At 35.1% G+C, this 25,517-nt stretch overlaps 1 protein-coding gene across 1 annotated transcript in view; it reads left to right on the top strand.

Moving 5' to 3' along the window:
- The first annotated feature begins 574 nt into the window (after nt 1-574).
- LOC150103479 (sodium-dependent neutral amino acid transporter B(0)AT3-like) overlaps nt 575-25,517 on the top strand; it is a 47,332-nt gene continuing 22,389 nt past the window's right edge. The window contains exons 1-6 of the mRNA XM_090398485.1: nt 575-911; nt 1,958-2,262; nt 18,221-18,382; nt 21,708-21,818; nt 22,008-22,209; nt 22,306-22,490. Coding sequence (XP_090254611.1) covers nt 575-911; nt 1,958-2,262; nt 18,221-18,382; nt 21,708-21,818; nt 22,008-22,209; nt 22,306-22,490 — 1,302 coding nt within the window. The remainder of the gene's footprint in view (nt 912-1,957; nt 2,263-18,220; nt 18,383-21,707; nt 21,819-22,007; nt 22,210-22,305; nt 22,491-25,517) is intronic.

Below are 25,517 nucleotides of genomic sequence, written 5' to 3'. Positions count from 1 at the left end.
TCGTCAGCCGAAGGCTTGAAAAACGGAATTCCTCGGTAAAGAAAGAGAGAGATGGAGCAAGCAGTAGAATCGTTTATTTTCTCTATGACGTCTTATTCGTACAAAATATCATTATCTATAAATTAACAAGCAAAATATGAGGTTCTTGATTATTTTTGTAAATTCTTATTACTTCATTTTTTTTTTAAATCTAAACATCATTACACTTTGGGAATAAATAGCCGACATATCGTTTTTACAAAGAAACAAATTTATAATGAAATTTTCAAGACTAAACGTTTTAAGGATAAAAAAACATATGTGTGTGCGAATATATATGTACATGTAGACATATTCAAAGTAATATAACCTATCAAATCAATGCTGTTTTGATTTAAAAATACTACTTTATTTATTATCTATTTTTCCTTTCAGAAGGAGAAGACTTGAACGACACCAAGTGTAAATATTTTAAGTTGATATGTTAATTGATGAACACTTGACGAAAATATTTAAAGCAATTGCATTCAGGTCTATCATTGATTGTTGGAGACAATATCGAGCATCTGCTCTGGGAAGCTAGTTTCTGTTGAAGATGCAAAATTTAATGAGGAAGCAGTACTCCAAAGGAGAACTTCATGTAGGAAATAAAATAGAGTTGCGAGAGATGCAAGGCAGATTACTTGAAAATGGAGGATCGCATGAAAATTATGGGAGTGCCAATATTGCATTTGAACCAGATATCAGTCCACAGAACGCCCAGAATAGGAACATTGCTTCGGGAGATGAGAAATTAGACTTTAAAGCAGAAGAAGACAATAATAGAGAGTCATGGGACAGCAAGTTGCAATTCATTTTGGCTACTATTGGCTATGCTGTGGGACTGGGAAATGTATGGAGGTTCCCTTACTTGGCACAGAAAAATGGAGGAGGTAAGTAAATCGCTGTTAGTATTTTTACATTATTTATTAGCTATTTTCAAATCAGTATATTGTTTTCTAATGTGATACCTGAGCATGATCACACAAATCGGAATATTGTTTTCGAATGTGATACCTGAGCATGATCACACAAATTGGAATATTGTTTTCGAATGTGATACCTGAGCATGATCACACAAATCGGAATGTTGTTTTCGAATGTGATAGCTGAGCATGATCACACAAATCAGAATATTGTTTTCTAATGTGATACCTGAGCATGATCACACAAATCGGAATATTGTTTTCGAATGTGATACCTGAGCATGATCACACAAATTGGAATATTGTTTTCGAATGTGATACCTGAGCATGATCACACAAATCGGAATATTGTTTTCGAATGTGATACCTGAGCATGATCACACAAATCGGAATATTGTTTTCGAATGTGATACCTGAGCATGATCACACAAATCGGAATATTGTTTTCGAATGTGATACCTGAGCATGATCACACAAATCAGAATATTGTTTTCGAATGTGATACCTGAGCATGATCACACAAATCAGAATATTGTTTTCGAATGTGATACCTGAGCATGATCACACAAATCGGAATATTGTTTTCGAATGTGATACCTGAGCATGATCACACAAATCGGAATATTGTTTTCGAATGTGATACCTGAGCATGATCACACAAATCGGAATATTGTTTTCGAATGTGATACCTGAACATGATCACATAAATCAGTATATTGTTTTCTAAAGTAAGTAGATCATGATACCTGAGCATGATCCCATTCAAATAGACTGAAGTCCATTAGCGCACATATATAAATGGGCTTGCGCAGTACACGTCCTCTTATTTGCTTACAAAATGCCCAGAAGAGATTCGCGAGTTCACTCGCAGAGAAATGATTCAATACTGTATGTTTGAATTATCTGACTGATTTTAGAGATTCTTATAGCAAATATTTGTGTCTTAATACTTATGAAATTATAGTCACCTTGCTTGTATTAAGGTGTCTTTTATTTTCCTTTTTTTTTTTAAGGAGCTTTCTTAATTCCTTACTTCATCATGTTGGCGATAGAGGGCATTCCTGTATTTTATCTTGAACTGGCTGTTGGACAAAGAATACGGAAAGGGGCTATAGGTGCTTGGAATCTACTATCCCCCACCATGGGGGGAATTGGTATCGCAAGTGCAGTGGTATCGTTCAATGTGGCACTTTATTATAATACTATCATTGGTTGGTGCATTTACTATTTTGTTCAGAGTTTCCAGAGCCCTCTACCATGGGCGGAATGTCCTAAAGAGTTAAAAAACAATTCTTCTTTAGATGTTCTAGAATGCGAGGTAAGAAATATAGTATAATAAATAGCTATTTTTTTTAAATAAATATTTAATGTTTTATTCCTTTCATGTCAGTAGTGGTGAGAGGGCGCTGTACGCAACCTTCATCTATTTCACAATGAACGGAATTTGATTCTTGAAGATTCTGAGATGTTATTAAATAATATAAATAACGCTCGAAGAAGGAATTCATATAGCAATTTTCGTCCAGTATCAGCTTTGCTGTACAAAATGGAGTAATCATCAACGTGTAGCCAAATGAAATTGCTTTGGTCATATTAGCATGGACATAGAAACAAATCCGATGATAACACGCGAATGCTAAGTGACTCTTACATTGAGCCTAATATTACCCAATGCACGCCTGTCAAACTGTATTGTTCTCTATCCAAGTGCAAATTGATCTATTCATGGGCTACTGATGGCTGTTCCTCCGCGAAGCATTAATTGGGTCAGAAGTGATGAATGAGAAACCAGAAATATCGCTTATGGACTCCAATAAAAGATTTCGCCAAACGAACAGTACAATAGGCGCTATTTTAATTGCAACATGGCATTTAATTGTAGTATTTCGTAATATAAATTAAGTACAAAAAAGTTTTATTTTTATAAGCTCGTCCATATTTTATCAGAGGGAAAACATAATTAATGAAGCAAACGGAAAAGATTGAAAATCACGCAATTATACAGTATATCCAGATATAATCAGATCAATGGAAATATTAGGATTCTGCTAAATCTAAAATAAAGATAGCCCAGCAAAATACAGGATATGCATTACGTGTAAGTTGTCTTTAAGTGTGCCAAAACATAATTATGAATAAATGAGGTCTGTAATTGTATACGATCATGTGTACAATGTAGTAAGCTACATTGAACAGATTATTATTATTATTATTATTATTATTATTATTATTATTATTATTATTATTATTATTATTATTATTATTATTATTAAAATTGTTTGTTATCGCTGTGTTAGTTGTATTATTATTATTTGCACAGAAAGGAAACGCCAAATGTAAATAAAATTTATTTATTTTATTTATTTTATTTATATATTACTGTATTATTTATTTATCAATACAGTATTTACCTCCACTGTATCGGTATTTTTACTCAAGCTTTTAATAACGACTGTAAAAAATAAATTGCTCAGAGATATACAGTGGTAAAAGCATCTGGAGGTCGATCGCCATTTCGATTCTATAAATGGAGTGTGGCCTTCAATTTTCAGCTCCACAAGCTTAACTGTCAACAGCATCTGACATTTACGCTTTGTTGACATGCCCTAGTAGTGGTTTGTTAATATCAAGTACACACACAGTTGCAAACGGTAGCATAGACACAATCTAAGGTTCTTTTTATCCTAAATTTTTCATTTTTTTTTTAAAGAAATCAGTAGATTTCATGATCGAAATGACACTCCTTTGAATTAAAGAATAATTAAATGAAATTTAATTATTGTTTAATTCAAAGGTTACGCTTATACGAGTATTTACACACTGAAATGGCACTGTTTAAATGCTGATATTCACGAATTTTGACATCTAAAGATAAAATGGTAAATTAATTTACTTTAGATGAGTTAATTTTCAGTAGCAAAGATTATTGACGACACTTTAGATGACAGGAAATGTACACTAATTACTGTGCGCAAACAGAATCGTTTCCATGGAAGCATGACGTCACAGTCGTCTTAGCGATAAAAAAAAACGGAAAAAAACTTAAGTATAATTATATACGCGTATTGTATAATTATATAAACACGTACAATCATAATATTAAAGATATTTAAAAAAAGAAATCCTTTGAAAGAATATTTATATTGCAAGTAATCCACAGAAGTATTACTTACTCCATTATGAGTTATTCTTTACGCCACAGTACAGTACGTTATCCAGTAGTTGGTGGCGCTGTTATCGTTTTAATGCTACACTTCCTGGTTGATTTGGTTGTTAACAATTTTAATACGGTATTATGTTCAGTTTTTGACAAACATTTTTCGCCATATATTCAATTATTAAAATTTAATTAATAAGTAATTTTTTAGATTAGTTATTAATTAGGAGTAGATTATGAATTACTTACTTACTTATTAGACAAAGAATTTAAAACAATATTTATTTAAGAAACAGCATAATTATGAATTTCTGAAATAATTATGTAAGAAACTTATAATCTATCGTTTTTCTTCATAAAATAAAAGAACGGTCGTTGTTTTAAAACACAGATCAATTACAACAAGAATATGCCATTAGAAATCTTCAAAAATATCGAGTGTTTTATAACGTGTGTGTAAAATAGCGCCATCTAGTGGATTTACTTTCTATAAATAGCCAAAACGAGAAGCGTTATTGATATATTATACAGCCACTTCATTTTAGAATCTTGGTCGTCCAAACAGGATTTCCGGTATTACTAGAAGATAATACCGACATCAATATGATCATATTCCAATAAAAATCGAAATTTTTAAGTTCATAATCGTTTTATGTCAACAATGAACCACGAAATTAAAATACAAGAGTATGTGTGGTGCATTGAAAAAACTGTTGGAATTTGATATTTATCTTTTATAATGGTAACGATTAAAAAAAAAAGAAGTTCATCTCGGTTTCTCTCTGTGTGTTAATAGCAGTTACCATATCCCTTCCAATTACATTAACCAATAATGTGCCAGAAAAGAACTTGACGTTGTTATTACACAAAATATGTTCAAAGAAAAGCGTTTTAGTCTTCTGCTTACTCATACTTAAAAATAAAACGATGAATTTTTTTTCCTGATGTAATATCAGATTTCTTATGTAATGTATAATGCACAGAATGGTAACTTTTCTTTACAATGTATAAACATTGCATTAAATAGCAAAATATAATAAATGTTTGTTAATGAACAGTAAAATATAGTTCGTATATATATATAATTCTTCAGTTATGAAACTTAAACATACAATAATTTATAGACACAAGTTTTTTTTTTTTTGTTATAAAAGAATATCGCCGTTCCAATTGGAAACACATATTATATACACCAATATAAAATAAAACATAGATGTTTCAATATTCACCTGTTTCAAACGCAACTCATTTGTCAGGTGCTACCCAACATTTCTAGAATAATCGTATTACAATAATAACATGGAGATTTTTTTTTTTTTTTGGCTAGATGGGCGAAGCAAGAATGCTTTTCATCTTCCCCATTATCTGTAGAGGACAGTGTAGGGATAAGGTATTATTGAGCTATTAAAGCTCTGATCATGACAGGAGGGTAACAGCAATAGCCGATATTACGAAGATTAGAACTCGGTTAGAACTTCATTGGCTACAGCATTGCCATCCATTACCCTCCCTGGATACCCATTTTAGTCGCCTCGTACGACATGCATGGGGTGCAGTGAAGCTGATATGTAAATAAAGCATTCTCGAAAATTAAGATGATCCCCGGACACTCCCTATGAGTGGCCGAAAGACCGTCCAACTCAGCGTTGGTTCAACTCAGTGACAGGTCCCCCCGCCCCCACTACTGAGCAGAACCGCTCATATTCTAGGGAAAAGCATCCACCCACCGACAAGGCCCCTCACGGACCACACCGGAGGAAACCTTCCACAGAGACTCAAAATGCTCTCTTAGGGCAAACTCCTGAAATCTAAGCCCTCCTCACTGGGAGCAAAATTCCGGAAGAAACTTAAGAGAGCAAAACTCTGCGTCCCATTTTAGTCTCCTCTTACGACATGCATGGGTTACAGTGGGATTTTTAAGTTAAACCACCTCTAAAAATTAAGACGATTCCCCGGACCACTCCCTACGAGTAGCCAAAAGACCGTCCAACTCAGCGTTGGTTCTATTCAGTGACTCCCCCCCCACTGAGCAGAACCGCTCATATTCCAGGGAAAACATCCACCGACAAGGCCCCTCGCGGGCCACGTCGGAGAACACCCTCCCAAAAGACTCAAAATGCTCTCTCAGGGCAAACCCTCCGAAATCTAAGCCCCCCCCCCCCTCACCTGGAGAAAAATTCCAGAAGAAACCTAAGAGAGCGAAACTCTGCGTTCCATTTTAGTCGCCTCTTACGATATGCATGGACTGCAGTGGAGCTGGTATGTAAGTAAAGCCCTCTCTAAAAATTAAGACGATCCCCCGAACTACTCCCTACGAGTGGCCGAATGACCGTCCAACTCACAACTGAGCAGAATCGCTCATATTCCAAGGAAACGCATCCACTGACAAGTCACCTAGGCCCCCTCACGGGCCACGCCGGACAATACCCTCCCCAGAGACTCAAAATGCTATCTCAGGGGGAAAATCCCCCAAAATCTAAGGTTACCTCACCAGGAGCAAAATTTCGGAAGAAACCTAAGAGAGCGAAACTATCGAAACTCAGCCACCCATTTTAGTCGCCTCTTACGACATGCATGGGCTACAACGGCGCTATTTTTATCCCGGCACCACACGGGGATTACGATCACATGGAGATGATTAACGATTATCATTTCTGGCATAAAGGGTGAAATAAAATGCTTTTCATACTTCCAGCTATCTGATAGAAAAACGGTGAGTGAAAAAAAAAAATATGAGCCAATTGCTCGCCCTGAGAGGGCTTGAAGATTAGATATCGAGATTGAAGTTTAAGATGGCTTTTGATCTTTTATGTTTGACGTATTCTGCTGCGTCGTAATTTGCGGCTAGTTGAACCAATTTGTTGGGGTGTACAGATGCTTTTGAAAAGAACTTTGTTGCTATAGTCTGAAGGAAAGTGTAAATATAGGAGACGTCTGTGTCGAGGTGGAGTTCCACACATCTCTTACGAACCATGATGCGTTTAAGATCATTCGTAGACATTTATTTTGCAGATGTTGTAACTTGAGAATATTAGTATCAGCTTTATGGCTCCGAGCCGGAGAAGCGTAAGTGAGTATAGGACGAACCATCATTTGTAGATGAGTAATTTGATTCTGGTATTCAGCTTACTGTTCCTGTTGATTAGAGGATAGAGCTGGGAAATGGCTTTTGATGTCTTTAGACAGAGAGTCTTGATATGCAGCTGAAAGTCAGCCTTCTTCTTAGCAGTACACCAAGGTATTTGATCTCTGTTTGCATTGGGATTTTTATGTTGAATAGAAAGATGTCTCCTTTAGGAAACATCGGTCTTCTGGAGCACGGCTATACCCTTCTGAGGATTCCTTGCAGCCTCCATTTGGCGAACCATTTTTCAATCAATAGTAGGTTTTCTTGCAGTTTCTCAATGGCAAGATGCGGCTGTAGAGATCTGCCTAATATCGCTGTATCATCCGCGTATAAGGCTTTGATAGATGACAATGGATTGTGTGGGATATCAGACATGTATATGGAAAACAGAATAGGTGCCAGTAAGGATCCTTGTGGGATTCCAGCCAAGATGCGTTTTTGTGCTGATACTGCACCGCCAATCTTAACTTGCATACGCCTGTCAAAAAGGTATGATTTAATTAGGTGAACCATTTCCAATGGTATTCCAGTTGAGATCAGTTTATGTAGTAGTCCGAAATGCCAAATTTTATCAAATGCACTGGCTATGTCAAGGAAAACAGACCCCAGTGCATCGATGCTAATTAAATCCTGTGGAGATGTATTCGACTATTCTATGTATCTGTTGTGTGATACTATGGAATTAACGGAATTGACTATGGAATTGACGGAACCCAAACTGTTCATTAGGAAGAATGTTTAACTTTTGTACGGAGGCTTGGAATCTGATAAGAATAACTTTCTCTGCAATCTTACCCAGATTTGAGATGATGCTGATTGGTCTGTAACTTTGAGGCAGGTGCAGGTCTTTTCCAGTCTTATGGATTGGAATTATATCTGCCACCTTCCAGCAGGAAGGGAAATGTCTGACACGAAGGTTGGAATTTATTATGTTGGTCAGATGGACAACAGATGTGCGTGGTAGAAGCTTTATCACCCTGTTGGTGATGCCGTTCGGGTCCAGGAGCATTTTCGTTTTTTAATTTGTTGATGATATCATATATTTCTGCTAGTGATGTGGGTGCAATTTGATTGGAGAATGTTACAGAAGATTTTAATGAACATCTGACATGTCGATGGATCTTATAGATTGAATTCTAGATGGTCATATGAGGGTTTATACTGCTTATCTAAATTTTCTGCAATTACTTCGGCTTTATCTGCATCAATGTGGATGAGGCCTAGATCCGTTTGGGGCGGAGGAAGAGATTTGTTTTTGATCTTTCTGATTAGTTTCCAAATGGAGTGATTGGCAGGAGTGATATAATAGAAATCAAGTCAATCTTTCTTCCCAAAGTTGATTTCTATGTGCTTTAAGGGCATCTCTCTCACTGCAGAGTTCAGTCTGTTTAGAATTCATTTGTCTTGTAGTGCAGTGCTTCCCAAACTTCTGGATGTCAGGGCCCCCTTTGCAAAAATTAAAATATTTCACGGCCCCCTCGCCCCTCGAAAAAAAATCGTAATAGAGAGATATATTATTATAATATTCAGTGTATTTATATTCAATACAAAACGTACACAGCGAATATTGCAAAAACCAAATGCATATATTACATTTTTTGCCTCTTACCGTTTGGTTCTGAAGACGATGCAGGCTATTCTGGTAAAATATGAAATACTGTCTTTTTTTTTTTAAGTCTGTTTCTGCTTCTGATTGTTCGCAGAATTTTTTTTTATCAGCCACTTATCCATCTCAGGGTTAATTTTTTTAACGTAGAATAGATCAAATAATATCACCACTTACTGATACTGGCACACCACAGACTAACAACATGAAATTAATGAATATTACCTGAATAAAGGAATCCCCAGACCAAGAACATTTTTCTCTTTTGTGACTTTTCTCCCTTTACGGTAATTAAGCCTAACTCGAAACAGACAGCAAAGGCAGGTTATTAAAACTGCATATGATTGGTGCGGTATTAACAAAAGATCGCGCAACCGAAAGATAAAAGCATAGCTGACAATTGAGTTGAAATGCTAACTCTCTTCAACCGAATTCCATATGTGAAACTGCCATATTCATTATATATATATATTACTTAGTTTTAACACTTTTACGAATTTTAACACGTTCGGTTGAATTTTATTGCTGCCTTGGGAAATCGAACTCACACACATCTAATTAATAACAATAGTTTTTAGTTAGCTACTGTGTTTGCCCATGCAACATATGGTTTTGTTTCAGTCTATACAGCATAGTTTCTGTATGAGGGGACATGTGATTCATTAATGAGTGTGTTTTTATCCCAGTTGTCTCTAATTGCACTATTTGTTGAGAAATATATTACACAGACTCCTCATACCTTATTCACTGGCATAATAAAAGTACTTGTTTTTATTGCCTCTGTAGTATAGTGGCTGTTAGGGAGGGCTGTTGTTTACCACTGCAAGCGAGTTACTATCTCCCCACATGAACTTGTTTAAGCTTTTTTTCATGAATGAAGTATATGCGAAACGTTTATTGGTAACAGAAAATTAGCTCGGATGACAATGATAATATAAAACAAGTTTTGATATGTATATAAAGCCAATATCAACAGTCCCTGATTACGAACGCATGATGAATGGGATAGGAAGATTTGGAGCTTCCCTGGAGAGCATTCGAAGTAAATAACACAATTAACCACTGCTTTGAAATAAAACATATGAATAAGCAATATTTACTAATATTCATTAAGCGCCGAAAACTCAGGAAGCAAAGTTTGTGAACTAACGCCAATGTGTGAATTTTTCCATTAAAATTTTAAAAAATAGCAAAAAAGAAATAATAAATAATAAAAGTTAAATACGTTTCTTTTAAAATAAAAAAACTATTTAGTCTTAAAACATTTTAAATTTGTTTTCATTATTTCACGGCCCCCTCAACAAAACCTACGGCCCCCAAGGGGGCCGCGGCCCACAGTTTGGGAAACGCTGTTGTAGTGCACGGGTGTTGTGAAATCTCTTTCTGGCTTTATTTTTCTTCTTGATCAGGTTCATGACATGATATCTTCTGATATGATTGTGCCAGAGGGTAGATGCAAAAGAATTGACTGCTGTACATGTTGGCAAGACGCAAGACGTTGCTGACTATAAGGGCGAAACAAAATGCTTTTTTATTCCCTGCTATCTGATAAGGATTACTGTGTGAGGAAAAGTTTATGAGCTAAGAGCTCTGCCTGAGTGGGTGCGATTCAGAGATCTTCATTTGGAAGTAGGATGGCCTTCGGTCTCCTATATTTTGAGAAGTCTGTTTCATCATAATTGGCTGCTTGTTGCACTAATTCATTTGGATGTGAAGAGACACTGAGAAGAACTTCACTGCTGAAGACTGCAGGAAGGAGTAGATGTAGGGGATATTTGTATCCCGGTGGAGTTGGACATTTCTGACGTACCATGGTGCGTTCAAGATCATGCGGAGACATTTGTTTTGCACTTTCTGTAGTTTGAGGATATTTGTACTTGGCCTGACGGCATCTCCAACAAAGTTATTAAACTGATACCCCGAAAGGCCATCGTATATCTCACAACAATAATAAATGCTATGTTCAGGTTTAAGTACTTCCCCTCTGAATGGAAGTTGGCAGACGTAGTTCCTATATACAAGCCGGGCAAGGATCCTCAGCAACCTCAAAGTTATCGTCTCATAAAGCTGATTTCTAATTTGGACAAAATAGCAGAAAAAGCTATCCTTTCCAGAATTCAACTTTCAGTAAAAAAATTAAACATCCTTCCTTCAGAACAGTTTGGTTTTCGCCAATTTCACAGTACCACCCAACAAATTCATAGACTAATAGAATTCATTATCACAAGTTATAATTGGCATCAATACACCGGAGCAGTTTTTCTTGATTTAGAGAAGGCGTTTGACAAGTTATGGCACTTTGGACTACTATACAAGTTGATTTTAGCTGGCATTCCATTAGATCTAGTTCAAATTATAAAGTCATTTCTGAGTGACAGACGAATGCAAGTCAAACTAAATGATATATTATCTACCCAACGACGCATCTTGGCAGGAGTTCCTCAAGGGTCCCTTCTGGCACCGATACTTTTCACGATTTACATGGCGGCCATTCCGCACAATTCAATGTCATCCATCATTGCCCTATACGCAGACGACACAGCTATACTAGCCAGATCTATTAAACCGCACCTTGTCACCAAGAAACTGCAAGAAAACCTGCAGAGATTAGAGCACTGGTTCTCGGAATGGAGACTGCAAGTAAACCCTCAGAAGAGTATTGCCATGCTCTTCACTAAAAACTCAATATTCCCCAAAGATGATATCTTCCTATTTAATACCAAGATTCCCTGGAAAGCAGAAGCCAAATATCTGGGTGTACTACTGGACAGAAAACTAACATTCAGTTCACATATAAAAGCCTCATGTTCAAAAGCATCAACAGTCATTGCACAGCTTTACCCTCTTATCAATAGGAATAACAAGCTGGATACCAAAATAAAACTGCTCCTTTATCAACTGTTGATTGGACCCATTATTACTTACGCGTCCCCAGCCTGGAGTCACACATGCTGGCAACTACTATATTTTATTTATTATAAAATACTATAGAAAAAATATAAGGGTGTGAGAATATGGTAACTTCTATCTAATCACCTTTTTATTGGCAAAATTGACTTTCAAACTATACTACAGTGATTTTTTTTAATATATCAAAAAAGATATTTATTATTTTATTGTGTTTTCTGCAATTGTTCAGCACGCATGAGCAAAAAAGTTTTCACGATGCAAACAACTAGCTTAAGTAACAATCATCGATCTGCTTGGGAGGGAAAAATTAGATTTAAAATACCAGCATTCCTTTGATGAAAATACTGCACTTATTCAATTATTAAATATAGATAAATATTTAAATATTTATATTTAAGCTTAAATATTTTATGCTTAAGTATCGTTTTAAGTGAGTAGTGCAAACTATTCATTTATTTAAATGAGTTTTTGTACTGCAATTATTATTTTTATTATTCGCTTTATTAATTAATTTAATTTTAAACATTCGTAATTTCTTTATAGACTTAATTTTCTTTTTGTGTTCATGTTTTAATTTTTTTATCACATTTTCTTCATCGGTTTTATTTCCTTAATTACTGTATTGTCATCATAATATAAATCAACATTAATTTATTGGATTAATATTCCATCTTTTTTGCCTGTTTTAAACTTGCTTCACGTAATGATATGCATGTTTTTTTTTAATCAGCACAACTATTCTAGCTTTATTATTTTATAGAAAGTTTTTTTGATTGACATAGCAAGAGGTGTTCTATAGAAGAAGAAAAGTAAAATTATATAATAATATCGAAGTTATAATATTACGATGAAACTTATTACATATGAATACGCTTATTTTTTTCCCCCACAAACAACTGCCGATACTGCTCTAGAGTCTTCTTTTTGAGATATTTTATGGCTGGTCAATTTACAGTTAATGAAATATTCTAAACATGTTACAAAAGAATCTATTAAATGCACTTCGACTTCTGACATTCCACTCATGCGCAGTCCGATTAAGTGAAGTAGAAACGCATCGCTTCAGTAACCAGCTTTTTTTCACTATATTCCTTACACATTATCTTTTTAATTAATTTCAAAAACAGCCTGAAGTCGTAAAGAGAAATTTCAAACACAAAGAAATAATTAAATGAATGTTAATAGTTTTTGTTAAATAAACGTGTTCTCTTTATTAACAAATTTATGTGTGTGTGCATATCTTTAAACATGGTTTCAGGTTTAGTTCTGGGTTTTCAGCAATCATTAGCGCCTAAATTATATCGCTATATGATTGAACAATTTTTATAGATGTGATAAAAGCAAAGATTATTTATATTAATTAAAAAGCCGAAATAAATGGCAACCATTCATGATAAACAGAGTTATATTACATGATAAACTACCAACTTTAATGAATCTCTTACATATACAAATAAAACGATTTTTCTACGGAATTTATTAGGTTTTTAGCTACACGCAGTCCACGAAGGATAGCTTGAATCTGATTTGGAACGATATTCTCAAATATTATAGCTCTTTCTTTATATTAGACCCTCATTGACGACAGAATGCCACTAATATATAATGCTGTGCATGGTTACTGCATTTCACACTTAGATTAAGGTCATGTGATGTGATACATGCAATGTTCTGGAACTTCCATTCTAGGAATGTATCAGTTCCGGTGTATTTGTTTACTTATTTCGGAGTCTGACAGTGAGTAAACTGTTTAAATTAAAAATAGGTGATATGATTCTCATGTTCTTGAGGTCAAAGAGAACGCATCGCTTCCTCACAAAGTTGCGCCCATAGCTGTTTCCATCACTACCTTCCAGGCAAGTGTGGGAGATTATTTCCTGCCAATGTGCAGTAAGATGAGAGGTTTAACGGTGAATGCACTCTCCACTCCGTCAAATCGCTCTATCATTTGACCGTAAAACGTTCAGTTGCTACGAAAATCGATATTCGGGTTTCGGTTACCAAGACTCGATCCAAGGTCCTTTACGGTTGCTTATTTGATTCATTTGCTTGCTTGACTTGAAACGGTTGCGAATGACGACTCAATTTATCATTTCATTCGGAAAATATGAAATATATAGAAAGTGATAGAAGCGTAAAATGAACTGAGATTATGGAATTCTACAAGCTGTTTATCGGAGATAGCGTTCGTAACCTTGGGCTGAAGAAATTTCCTTGACCATTTTTTCCTCCCAAATCTTCATTTCTTTAAGAATAATAGCATATTAATGCAATATGTCTATAAACAATTCCCTTCAAATTATTTTTTTTACAATTATTCTTTTTAAAGGAAAAAAAGACAAATATATTGGATATTATAGATCCAAGCATATTTTATAGTCGAATATAGAAAAAATCTTAAGGAAAGTTTCTAAAATTTATCAAATTTATCACATGGCTTACGAAAATATAGCCTTTGGTACGCGAATATATTTTTGTACAATAAACTGTGAACTGTGTTGAAACACTGAGAGGTCGCTAGCTTCGGTCTGTTATAAATATGAATATTGTGAAACAAGCAAAATCACCAGTCATCTTCTAAATTTTCATAAGAAAAGAAATTTATTTCATAACTTTGCAAAATATGATGCATAATATGGCTTCAATTTGATATTTTACTTGAAAATACTTTTAACAATTTCTCTAAAATAGCGTCAAAGATTTCGTAGGTTCTGCTTTTAAAATGTTAGGAAATAAAGGATCACATTTTTAGTGCGGAGAATATTACTATATCTAAAGTTACCTATATGCGCGCACTTTATTCGTTATGAGTGAAACCATAATATAATTTAAAATAATTGAGAAGTACTAAGATTTCCGAGAGCACTTTCACTCTATTTCTTTTATTGGCTCATGATCATTATGTACGACAGGGCTGCCCAAAACACAGCCCGTGGTGCGATTTTGTTCGGCCCGACTGTGGGTTTTGATTTTCACAAGCTAAAATATAAAATAACAATTTGAACAGAATGCGTATTAGATATTTTAATTCTATCACTAATTGATAATCTCGATGTTGGTAATTTTATTTGGTGTTTTTACATCGACCGCTCACGGAGAACGAGAGCGCGCAATTAGTGTTGTTCGTTTGTTCAGCTATCGAGGATATGTCGCTCTGCTCACTAAATGACTAGAATATGCATTGGATGCGGTCCTCGGATAAATCTTTTTTTTAAATGAGGCCCTCGGATTACCTAAGGTTGGACAGCCCTGATGTACGATATTCAGAATAAGCAACAAAAGAAAAAGTAAAAAATAATCTATATACTCTATATATATTATGGTTTCGCTCATAACAAATAAAATAAAGTGCGGGCATATATTAGAATTTATTATTATTATTTGAAACCTCCAGGGAGTTAATAATAATATTATTTAGCTTAAATGCAAGAATTGGAAACAAGAAAATTAATAATAATATAGGAATATTTGGAGAACATACTCTAGATAGGAATGGTAAAAAATTGATCGACTTTGTAGTTTATAATAATCTTAAAATAATGAATTCTTTCTATAAACATAAAGACATACATAAATATACTTGGACAGCAAGAGGATGGAAATCAGTATTAGATTACTTTATACTAAATGAAAAGACATCAAAATTTTCACTAGATGTTAGAGTTCACAGAGGATATGAAATAAGCAGTGACCACTTCCTTGTTAAAATAAAATTAAGATTACCACCTAAATGGCTACAAGTAACAAGAACAGAAAGAAAAATTGAAACATTTGTTTATAAAACTAGATTATTAAATGACATAAATATACAATGGCTATATGAACAAAGAATTAATCAATCTTTAGATAAAATAAAACGAAATGAAGAAACAGAAAGAGAATGGCTTATTATAAAAATGATACTAAAATACAGTAGCAAATGAAAGCTTAGGAAGGACCAAAAAATTCAAAAAAAGAAGGCAAAAAACTGAAGATATGGGACGATACAATCAAAGAAACAATCAAAAAGAAAAAAGAAAACTATCACAAATGGTTAAGCAGTAAAAGATTAGAAGATGAAATAGAATATAAAAGAATAAGAGCCATAGCTAAAAGAGAAGTCAGAAAAAGACATAGAGAATCATGGAACAAATTTGTTTCTAATTTAGAACATGATTTATATAAAATAAGACCCAATGTATACAAAATTTTGAAATATTCAAGTACAGATACTAAAGAACACGTAAAATTAAACATCGAATTGAAATGAGAAGAATTTCTATACAGAATTGTGGACAGATAAATATTTAAAATATTTATCTGTCTAGAAGAATTAGAAATCAGTCTCAAAGAAACAAGAAGCGAAAAATCACCTGGAAAAGATAAGCTAAGTTCAGAAAACTATATAAATATGCAGGAACAAGGTTCAATGAAAGACTCCTATTATTTTTAAATAAAATCTATTCAACAAGTAATAGAATGGAAAACCCACCAGTAGAATGGAAAAAAGCAATTAAGATCCATATCTTTAAAAAGGTATTATAGATAATCAAAAAAATTATAGAGGTATAAGTATTCTAAATTCCTGTTACAAAATATATAGCAGAATTTAAATAACAAACTAACAAAATATTCAAATGCAAATAAAATCAAATTATGAACTATCATATACGAGAGAGAGAGAGAGATAAACCAATTAGTCCGACACGGATGTCCCCTTTCAGCAATTTTTTTAATATTAATCTAAATGAAATAATAATAAAATGGAATAAACATTTCAAATCAAGGTATTGAACTTTCTCCTGAATAAATAATAATTACAAATTCAGAAGATAACTTACAGAAATATATTTTAAATTTAAATGAGATAGCTAAAGATTATGGAATGATAATATCAAAAGAAAAATCAAAAACGATGGCCTTTAAAGGACAAGATCCAGTAAGAACTAAAATAGCAATAGATAACAAGATATTAGAACAGGTGAATTCATTTATCTACCTAGGATGTATGATTGCATATGAAAAAGAAAAAGATATAAACCTAAAAATTGCGAAATATTTAAAAATAACAGGTATGATTAACTGTATATTTAAACCTAACCTAGTTCAAAAAGCAATACATTAGCCCTACCAGTCTTAATGTATGGAAGCGAAATCTGGACAATAAAACAAAAAGACAAACAAAGATTAACAACAGCAGAAATGAAGTTTATGAGAAAAACTGCAAAGTATACCCTATTTGATCACAAAAGAAACGAAGATATTATGAAAGAATTAAACCAGGAATCAGTAATAGAAAAAATAAAGAAATATAAACATAAATGGATGGAACATATATATATATAATGAGTATTCTTTATTGTTCTCTTATTTTATACATATATAAAAACACATGATTTTAATATTGTTGTTTTATATAACCGATCAATATACTAAAATATAGTAAAGGCATATTTTTGCTGTTATTTTGAATTACAGTTCCCCTAGCGATGACAGAGTAATAAATCTTTGTTTGTGTATTATTTTTTATTTTAAAAATAGTATATTTTTTCAATGTTGTTTTATGCAATAATATTTCGAATCCCAGATAACCGATTTGTTTGAATCTGTGACGACAGCAAAGTGGTGTTTCCCCACCTGGAGTATAAATATTGAAGTAGTTTTATTCGTAATGGCAGCTCCATCTACTATTCATATGTTGCCTTTCTAATGTGCAGCCGACATCGTGATGGGCGTAGAGGGCCGCCGTAATGGCTGTGTCACAGCAGCGTTAAGTACACGAATGTTTGCTTTTAGAGAGAGCTGTTCTATCACCCACGTCTAGTTACCCGCAACGCCAAGCCTCCGGAGGTTTCAGAGAGAGCAATGAAAGCCTGCTGACAGGGTGATTTATTGTCCTTTTCCCTCACTCTGTTTGCTCGAAAATTTACGAGCAAAATAAGTATAAATAAATAATAATTCTACTTTTTATTTTTATTTATTTTTATACTTTTGTGTTATTTTTTAAAGAATGGTGTATGGAGAATACCACATTCATCATTTTAAAATAAAAGGCCATGTCATATAAAAACAAATTTTTTATAAAGATTTATTAGTTTCGTTAGTAAATATAGAGAATTTTTTTTTATCCAAGAATGTTCATAATGTAGAAATGAATATTACAGTGTTTAAATGTCACTTTTCACAGAACTGGAGGGAATGGACCTTCTGTTACATGTAGTAAGTGCTGCCATCTAGTGCAACTCTTAGAAAATAGTTGATAATTGCACGAAACTTATAGACATAAACTTATTTGTACTTAAATTATTTTCTTTTCTTTCAAGTTTTTGATAATACATCTAATGGCAGGTATCAATTTTGTATTTAATATTCCTTTAAAATCATCAAATTCGTCAAATTTTAATAATGTTCACATGAGTTGAAATATTATCATATTTATTCAAGGAATGCAGTCTTATTCCATCATGATATTCATGAGTGATTTATCTTGATTGCAGAAAAGCAGTCCCACTCAGTATTTTTGGTATCGAGAGACTTTAAATATTAGCAGCGATGTGGACACTCCAGAAAGGTTTAACTGGAAAATAGCTGTTTGTCTACTCGCTGCTTGGATCCTTTGCTATTTGTGTATGATCAAGGGAATCGCCTCTTCTGGAAAGGTCAGTCTACCTATCATTATATATTTATTTTTAATCCCGCTGTGACCAAGACTTTATATTTGGTCATAAAAACTATGAAATATTTTCTGTTATTATATGTTCAATTATTTTTATAACTATTTTTGCTTAACAATTTGTTATCTTCACTATTTAAGGGAATTATGGCCCCACACCTCTTTCAGTCCTATTTAGATTTCTTATTAATAAGAACAAAAATATGAGCGTTGTATGATATGAATCAATCGACCGTGAGATGCGGTGATTGTCTTGGATCCTTTGTCTTTATTATTTTGTGCTAATTAAGAACAAATTGTAGTATCTGTTAGCTCAGTTGTTATCGACAAAGCGTCTCATAGAGGCACTTGATAATAAACTACAGATACAGAATAAACCCCGGACTGGGGTAAGAATAAAACACTCGCTGGTGGGAATTGTATAGCCCCCCCTCGATCATGTCATCTGCTTTGCCGCATACCCGGACTCTGGGTATGGGTATCTGGGTATGGGTATAATAGTAGAGGCCAGCATCCCGAAAGGGACGTTAGCAAAAGCTCTGATGGATGCTGTTGGAGTTGAGAAGATTTTCGGCTTTACCCCTTATGGAGAAGGTCGATACCAAGTGGTAGTGAAAGATGCCGCCACAAGGGAGAAACTACTGCAAGGGTTAGATTGCCAAGGAAAGAGAGTGTTTCCATTTATAGTAGGGAGTATTCAGAAGACCTTAAAAATGAATAGATTCCCCCTAGAATACCTAGAGGAAGGGACAGACATAATTAAGACAACATTCTCGAAATGGGGAGTAGTAAAAGATGTCAAAGTGGCAAATGATCCAGATTTCACAAATTGGAAGTCTGGTGAAGTCACTTCTGCCTTCATTTCGATTACTGGTGTGAAGAAGCAATGCTTCCGATGTGGATCCTTCGACCATCTCGGGGCAAACTGCCCAAAACCTAGATGCAAAAACTGCCTCACAACAAGTCATGCATTGGACAAATGGCTTGCCTAAAATGCGGATCCAAGGACCACAAAGTTAACACCTGCCCGTCGAGAACCTATGCAGTAAAGATGGGAGGTACTATCACGCCAGCCATGCAATCATCATGAGAAAACGAAAAAAATATAAACCATGAAGATTTTCCGTCCCTAAAGGAAAATGCCAATACTAAACCCATAATGGTAACTCCAACAGAAGAAGGCGAAGCTACCAATGCGAACCCAGATATAGCCAATCCAGAGAATATAGAAGAAAACGAAATAGAGGAGATGGAGGCAAACTCCAACACTTCCAAACGGCCATTAAGCCCACAAGAAGAGGAGTTAACAAAAACCCAAACAGCTAAAGCTTCGGAGCCCTCCCACCAAGAATTCCCCCAAGCAAAAGCAGGGCAAACTTTAACGTTCCTAATAAAAGACATCCCTGAGATCCCAGTCAAATTTAAACATGCAATGGAGAGAATGGGGGAACCTGTACTCCTCCTAACAGGAAAACACGGTCCCAAGGTTGTTAGCGCCAAATGGGGTCTCCTCTGGATTGATTTCTCTTATGTCCTCTATGAAGAGGTTGCCCCATCTTCATAGAGGACATAAGAGAAATCAATCCAGAGGAGATACGGGGAACTCTGGATATAGAAGAAGAGGTGGAAATGGCTTTCATCACAGCTCCCCGTATGCTAGACCTGAACCGGGGAAGCAAGGTGGCCGATCAGATCTTAATAGCTCACAACAAACGGAAGTAAGGAGAATCTACTATTGCTTTTCCTTTCAGTTCACAGAGAAGGGGATGGAGCTGAGAACCCGAGCGGCGAAGGCTTACAGCGAGGCGGTGCAGCTCCTTGTGAGCTGCACCGCCTCGCTAATACTTGTTAATACTCAAACTATCAGTTTTTTTTATTATTATTATTTTTTTAATTTTTTGCTTAACCTATCCACGGTGAAGAAGTCACTCATCTACTGTGGCGAAATGATTTTTTTAATAGAGCCATTATTACTTTTTCTATATTAAAATTATTGAATGATTTTGTTTTGTATTTATTCGATTTATTTGTTTTGTATATTATCACCAAAAGTATTTTTTTTACTATAGTTTATGTATGATGTTTTTCCGTACGAGACGATCTGTGAAATTGTGAGTGTACAGAGGACAAGATTGTTTTTGTCAACTTGTTATTTTGTGAAATAATAAGTTTATGATAAAGATAACTTGGATGCTAAAGGTCTTAATAAAGCTATCAAGAGAGTTGCTTTTGAGCTTTAAAAAAATGTTTGCTATAATAATGAGTGTTTACTATGTGATTCTTTGCATACTACATTGTAAACAAAAACGCAATTAGGATCCTCAAAAATATATAAATTAGTAAATAAGTAATACAGTTACTAATAAGAATTTCCAAAATTTTCAGCAGAAATGGTCCGTCATGAAGATTATCGTTAGGATAATTATTTGAATTGCTTATATAAATATCAAGTTCTGAGATATACGTTTTTTTTTTATCAGATAATTTGCAGCAACATAGAATTTGATAAACACCAGGTGACAGCAAGGGATAAATTCTGTCCCTAAGAAAAAAATTCTATTTGCGCAGTGGTTATGTTTTTTTTTGGGGGGGGGGGAGATGGACTGAATCCTTGACTCTTTATCCCTTCATCTGATTGAAGAAAATGTATGGATAGGGTGTTATTGAGCTATAAGCTCTGGTTATGACTGGGTAACGGCAATAGTCGAGCCTCAGTTAACACTTCATTGGCTACAGCATTGCCATCCGTTACCCTGGGATGCTCCCTAGCATCGCTTAATAATAATAATATATTTATATTTAATTTAATTATTAATCTTGTAGTTTCAATTTGGTGTTTAAAATTTACCTTCTAGCATAATATGATAAATTGCTATAAAGGATAAAATAGGAAATAAGTACCTTATTTTTAATAATATTCGTATTTTTTAAAAAAATATAAAAAAAAAACAAAACAAATCAGCTAACGCCTATTTGTTTGTTCCCGTATAGGGAACAAATAGGCGTTAGCTGATTTTTTTTTTTTTTTTTTTTTTGTATTACTAAAATATTATAATATATTTAATAAAACCAGTTGCATTTTGTTAACTGTACAAATTTTTCCTCTCTTAAGAAAATAAAATAAAAGACAAAAAGAACACAATTAGGAAGAAAATAATAATAAAAAATACAAAACTATACCAGACAAAAATAAAGCAAATACGTTATGAGAGTATGACTAACAATGAGATTCATTATAATAAAACACGAGTTTATTTGCCATACAAGAGTGTGCATATGAAATAACACTACTTTGCTTTTTTGTTATTTAGGTGGTATATTTTACCGCTACATTCCCATATTTCGTCCTGGTTATCTTTTTTTTTCGTGGAATGACTCTTACTGGAATGAAAGATGGATTGATTCATCTCTTCACACCAAACGTAAGAATTATTATTATCTAAACATTGGCTGCGAGCAGCCTTAAAACTCTGCTAAACTTAATTTGAATATGAAGTTAAATTTCTATTAATTATACTATATTTATTATAATATAAAGCGAAAGTAGACCTCTACATATACTTGTTTAGTATTAAAGGTGTAGTCTCATCGTGTTTTGTATCTTTTGACAGTGGGGAAAGCTAGCAGATCCAGTAGTTTGGCTAGAGGCTGGAACACAAATCTTCTTCTCATTAGGCCTAGCGTTTGGTGGTCTGATAGCATTTTCTTCCTACAATCCTGTGCATAATAATTGCTTTCGAGATGCTCTGTTAGTGGCTATCTGCAACTGTGCCACTTCGATGTTTGCTGGCATTGTCGTCTTTTCCATACTAGGTAAGGAACTAATATTATACTCATTGTTTGCTACGATTGTGAATCACAGTAATTAATTTTTTTTCAGTCTCTACATATAATGCATCTTATTTCTAGGTTTCAAGGCTCACATGACTCACGAAAGGTGCATGATGGACAGAGATATTCTGCTTCGACCTTTTTATGACAATCAAACCATTCCGTATAATCCACCCCCAGAAATTATTGATCAGATAAGGAATTCCACTCCAAATCTCCCATTTGACTTTCCAGAGTGTGATCTGAAGAAAGAGCTTGAAAAAGTAAGTAGTGTGATGACTGAGGTGTTTATATTTTCTACTTTGAAAAAAGTATATTTTTAATAGGAAAAAAAAACAATAATAATTCAATTTTAGTATCATAATACTTATTACATAAAATGTATTTTATTAAAATAACTTTATCATATAAATATCTATTAAAATTCGCATTTTAAAATATATAAATCTCTATTAAAAGTCTACCACAAAGTAAAAACATCACCGTAATAATAATAAATGCAATTTTATAATTAAGAAAACTTACCTACACGATACCAAAAAGTATATTAAATAATGATAATCTAGTTCCTCGAAACTATTTCGTTATACTTTTTAAAAATACTATAGCAACCAAAACAACAACATTACTGTCTAGATGGGTGTAGCAGTCATGCCTTTCATATTCCCATTTGTCTGTGCAAGGGAACGTGGGGGAGTGGGGGTGAGAGGGTTGTGAGTTTAAGGCCCTCACCTTTGGAGGCTGCGGGGTTGACTATGTTCATTTGGGAGTAGTTGGGATTGTCTTGGGTCTTTTCTGTTTGCAGTGGCCGATTCCATTGTAGTTGGCAGCATATCTGCTCAGTGGGTTTGGGTGCGTACTTGTCTTTGAGATGAACTTTTCAGCAAGGTCATGAAGGAGCGGAAATATGTATGGCATTCTGGTCTCTCGATGGATCTGGGTGTTTCTAATAAACCATGGGGGCGTCCAGTATCATCAGCAGGCATTTATTCTGTATTTGTTGCAGTTTTAGAATGTTTCATTTAGCGGTATATGGCTCCATGCTGGCGAGGCGTATGTGATTACAGGGTGTGTCACCATCAGGTATAGTAGTGGCTTGCTTTGCGTATCTAGTTTGGTTGATCATGGGGGTAGAGTTGAGCTATGGCTTTGGATGTCTTTCCACCTATGATTTTGATGTGGCTGTTAAATTGAAGTCATTTATCGAGTTGACTCCGAGATATTTGGTATCCGTCTGCCATGGAATCTTTTCTCCGAAGAGCTGGATGTCTTCTTTAGTGGGTGCTAGCCTTCTAGAGAATAGTATGGTTGTGCTTTTTGTAGGGGTTCACTTGGATCCTCCAGTACGAGAACCATTTCTCCAGTGTGATGATACTATCCTGGAGTCACCGGATTGCCAGGTGGGAGTGAAGAGATCTTGCTAGTATTGCCGTGTCATCTGCATATAGGGCTGTGATGGTTGTCCTCGGGTTTTGCGGGATGTCCGCGATGTCGATTGCTATTAGTAGGTGGGGAGGGGGCGGTAGAGCGCCCTGTGGAACTCCTGCTAGGATTTTGCGCCTGGTTGAGACTGTTCTGCCGATTTTTACCTGCATGGTTCTTTCGCTAAGGTATGATTTTATTAACCTTATTTGATTAGTTGGTATATTTGCTTTTTTGAGTTTATAGAGGAGGCCTTGATGCCAGACCTTGTCAAAGGCCTTAGCGACGTCTAAGAATATCGCGCTGGTGTACTGTTTCCAGCTGTATCCTGTTATGATGTATTTCACTCAGTGAATTTATTGAACCGTGCTGCGTTCTCGTCGGAGACCAAGCTGTTCATAATTTTGGGTGGAGCTGGGATCATTGCCTGGCTTCTTTATGGGTATGATATCAGCGGTTCTCCATGCTTTGGGAAAATACTGTATGCTTAAGATTGCGTTTGTTATGTTGACCAGGGGCACTGTAGCCTTTCGGGGGAGTAGCTTTATGATTTTGTTGGTGATGCCATCTGGATTTGGTACTTTTTTCCTGTTAAGATGCTTTATGCTGTTAATTATTTCTGCAGGAGTAGTGGGGTTGATGCGTTCTGTTGCCCTTGGGTGGCCTTAAGATGCATCTGACCTATTGACGAACCTTGTAAATGAGGTTGATGAAGTTTTCGTATGATGGGCTGCATTGTTTTTCCAGGTTGTCAACTATAACTTCGACTTTTTCTATATCCATGTGTGCAATTCTGTGTTTGGCCTGCGTGGAGGGGGGGGATTGGTACGGAGAGTTCTCAGGGTTGGGTGCTGTTAGGTTGTTTTCCCATTCCTAGTTTCGGTGGTTGCGGAGGTGCTTCTCTGACTTGGCTGTTCATGTTGTTTACGATTTTTTGTTTTGTCTTGTGGGGTCTTGTATCGTGGTTTCTCTTTCTGGTTTTGTTTTTTGTGCTGATTAGGTCCATGGTATTCTCTGGGAGCCGACTGGTCATGTTGGTGATTGTGGTCTTGATGACTGCTGTTAGCAGTTTGTTGATTTATTAAGTTATTCGTGGCTTCATCTATCTCTTCTTTTTTGAAGATGATGGGTGCTGAGACGATGTTCTCCGTGAGAATTTGGATAGCTTCTCCCATGCTATGAAAGAGTACGATGGGGGTGTGGGGAGAATTGATCTTGGATGCCTAGTTTAAGCAGAAATGGGGTTGTGGTCTGACGATAGCTCGTTGATCGTATCTACGAGCTATCGTCAGACGTAGTTGATACTGATATCTGATGGTTTTGTTGATGGTGGTGCTGAACCATGCTGTTTGCTTGGCGTTTAAGTCTCTTTCTATGATGGTGGAGTCTGTGGCACCGAGGGTGGAATTTAAGTCTGACATCAGTAGGTGGGGGGATTGCTTGGTGAGTTGTAGGCTGAGTATATCTTAAGTCTGCCACCGCTGTTGGTATGCACCTCTATGCTTGTTATTTCCAGGTTGATGATTTGTGAGTTGCTTATGGCATTGTGCTTTAGATAGGTTTTAATGTAGATGGCGGTCCCTCTGCCTCTGTTTCCGAATCTGACATGGAATATCCTCTTAGTTTTGGGTTATTTGCAGGCCGGAAGTGCGTTTCATTGATTAATATAATATTGGGACTGCGTCTGTGTGCGAACTCTTGTAATTCCAGTATCGTGTTGGTAAGACGTTTCCAGGCGGCTATCAGGAAGGAGTTCGGTTGGATTTTGTTTTTATTCATGACACTGAGGGCCGTTAGAATAGAATGGGTTTCTTGAAAGAATCACTTTATGGAAGTCGGTGATAGACTGTTTTTACTGAATTCTTGGA

This window comes from Typopeltis vanoorti, chromosome 9 (genome assembly GCF_054136105.1).
Source record: "Typopeltis vanoorti isolate ZY-2024b chromosome 9, IOZ_Tvanoo_1.0, whole genome shotgun sequence".
NCBI classification, from domain to species: domain Eukaryota; kingdom Metazoa; phylum Arthropoda; class Arachnida; order Uropygi; family Thelyphonidae; genus Typopeltis; species Typopeltis vanoorti.
The sequence above is the reverse complement of the archived record's forward strand: the minus strand, read 5'-3'. Positions and strand labels throughout refer to the sequence as shown.